The sequence below is a fragment of the Octodon degus genome, unplaced genomic scaffold, assembly GCF_000260255.1.
Source record: "Octodon degus isolate 3935 unplaced genomic scaffold, OctDeg1.0 scaffold00130, whole genome shotgun sequence".
Lineage (NCBI taxonomy): Eukaryota > Metazoa > Chordata > Mammalia > Rodentia > Octodontidae > Octodon > Octodon degus.
Genome location: NW_004524706.1, coordinates 4,247,597 through 4,249,334, shown reverse-complemented (window position 1 = coordinate 4,249,334; position 1,738 = coordinate 4,247,597). Strand labels below are relative to the sequence as shown.

At 44.9% G+C, this 1,738-nt stretch overlaps 1 protein-coding gene across 6 annotated transcripts in view; it reads left to right on the top strand.

The window, feature by feature from the left end:
* The window catches only part of Stk40 (serine/threonine kinase 40), a 44,867-nt gene that overhangs the window by 22,576 nt on the left and 20,553 nt on the right, over nucleotides 1–1,738 (top strand). Inside the window, exon 2 of one of the 6 annotated variants that reach the window (XM_023701022.1) lies at nucleotides 404–440. The exons of the other annotated variants lie outside the window; for them this stretch is intronic. Within the exon in view, the coding sequence (XP_023556790.1) occupies nucleotides 422–440 (19 nt within the window). The 5' untranslated portion in view covers nucleotides 404–421. The remainder of the gene's footprint in view (nucleotides 1–403; nucleotides 441–1,738) is intronic. 6 annotated transcript variants of the gene reach the window in all.

Genomic DNA, 1,738 nt, shown 5'->3' with positions numbered 1-1,738 from the left:
GGGGAGATGGCTCAGTAGAATAAGCGCTTGCCTGGCAAGCGCAAGGGCCTGAGTTCAATCCCTGGTTCTGCCAAAAAAAAAAAAAAAAAAAAAAAAAAGTAAGCAGAGAAGAGAAACCAGATAGATAACAATGTCTTTGTGTTGAGATTGCAGCTATCTTAAATGATGCTATACAAGAATATTGCCAGGGATATTAGGAATGGTCCTTTGTTTTGTTTTTTAACAGTTAATATTAGGATATATTTTATGTACTATCAATAGCAGTCTAATGATAGTGGCAAAAAAGAAAGCTCATGCAGTGGCATCACGATGTGATCCAAATTTTTGTAATAATGAAAGCTATATTGGCATAGCCAAAGCAATCTACCTAAAATATATTTTCCCTTTTTTCTTTTTTGTGCAGTGCCTAGGGATTGAATCCATGGCCTCATGCATGTTAGGCAGATGCTCTCCTTCTGGGCTGCATCCCTATAACTCAGTGGACTAAAGTGCCTGCTTAGGCAGATGCAGGGACCTGGGCAAGCCATGCAGGCCCTGCCCCTGGGGCGCAAGATAGAGACTGGGCATGGTGGCACAGGTCTGTAATCCCAGTGCGTGGGAGGCAGAAAACAGGATTACTATGAGTCTGATCTGTGTAGTGAGATCCTGTACTAAAATACGTTAAAAAAAAAAAAAAAAAAAGTCTCGCTATGAAGTTCAGGCTGGCCTTGAGCTCACTTTGTAGCCCAGGCTGGTCTCGAATTTACCACAATCGTCCTGCCTCAGCCTCCTGAGTGGTGGGATTGCAGGCTTGTGCCACAGTTCCAGACGTGTGAATTACTTTTGTAGGAAGGAAGAAATTACAGGAGCTTGGGGTTGTGTGTTTCTGGGCCCTTTGGGGAAGCTTGAAGGCCATATCAGTATCTAATGTGGTTATTGTCTCCTGCTCCGACTTCACTGTTACTGCTCCCTGTGTCACTTTGTACACCCCAGCAACACAAACTATATGTGCATCCTGTTCCTTTTATACCTTTTTTTTTTTTTTTTTTAATGGAGATCGAATCCAGGGCCTTTGTACTGACCTACATTTCCAGCCCTTTTTAATTTTTTTTATTTATTGTATTTTATTTTTTTAATATATTTTAGTACAGGGTCTACAGGGTCTCACTATGTAGATCAGACTCAGTGATTCTCCTGTTTTCAGCCTTCCAAGTGCCGGGATTATAGGCACTCGCCACCACACCCAGTCTCAATTGCTGTCTCAGCGCACCCTGGGGGCAGGGCCACCTGGGCACACCGGGATCAAGCCACAGCCGCTGAGCTCTGCCTAAGCTGGCACTTTAGTCTGATGAGCTATGTGGCCGGACCTCCTTTTTAATTTTTTTTATCTTGATGTGGGATCTTCCTAAGTCTTCTGGACCGGGCTGACAATTGCAGCCCTTCTGCTTCAGCCTCCCAGACTGCTGGGATTAAAGGCATGTGCCACCACACCTGACATTTGCCTCCATACTTACGGGCTGTCTGGAGGGTCTTAGCCTCTTGCCCCACTCATCGTGCTGTCACCTGCTCAGGGAACTTTCCCCTGAGTCCTCAGTCCATGTGGGCGCCTCTAAGACTTCTGCCTTCACTCTGACTTGGCTGTGGCAGAGTATTTCACTTTGGAGAACTGGATGGAGCAACTTGGTTTTTCTCTTTTAATCTGTATCAAGATGCTAGTGCCTTCCTGAATGTTTCTGCTTTGTCCACTTTCATTGGAACG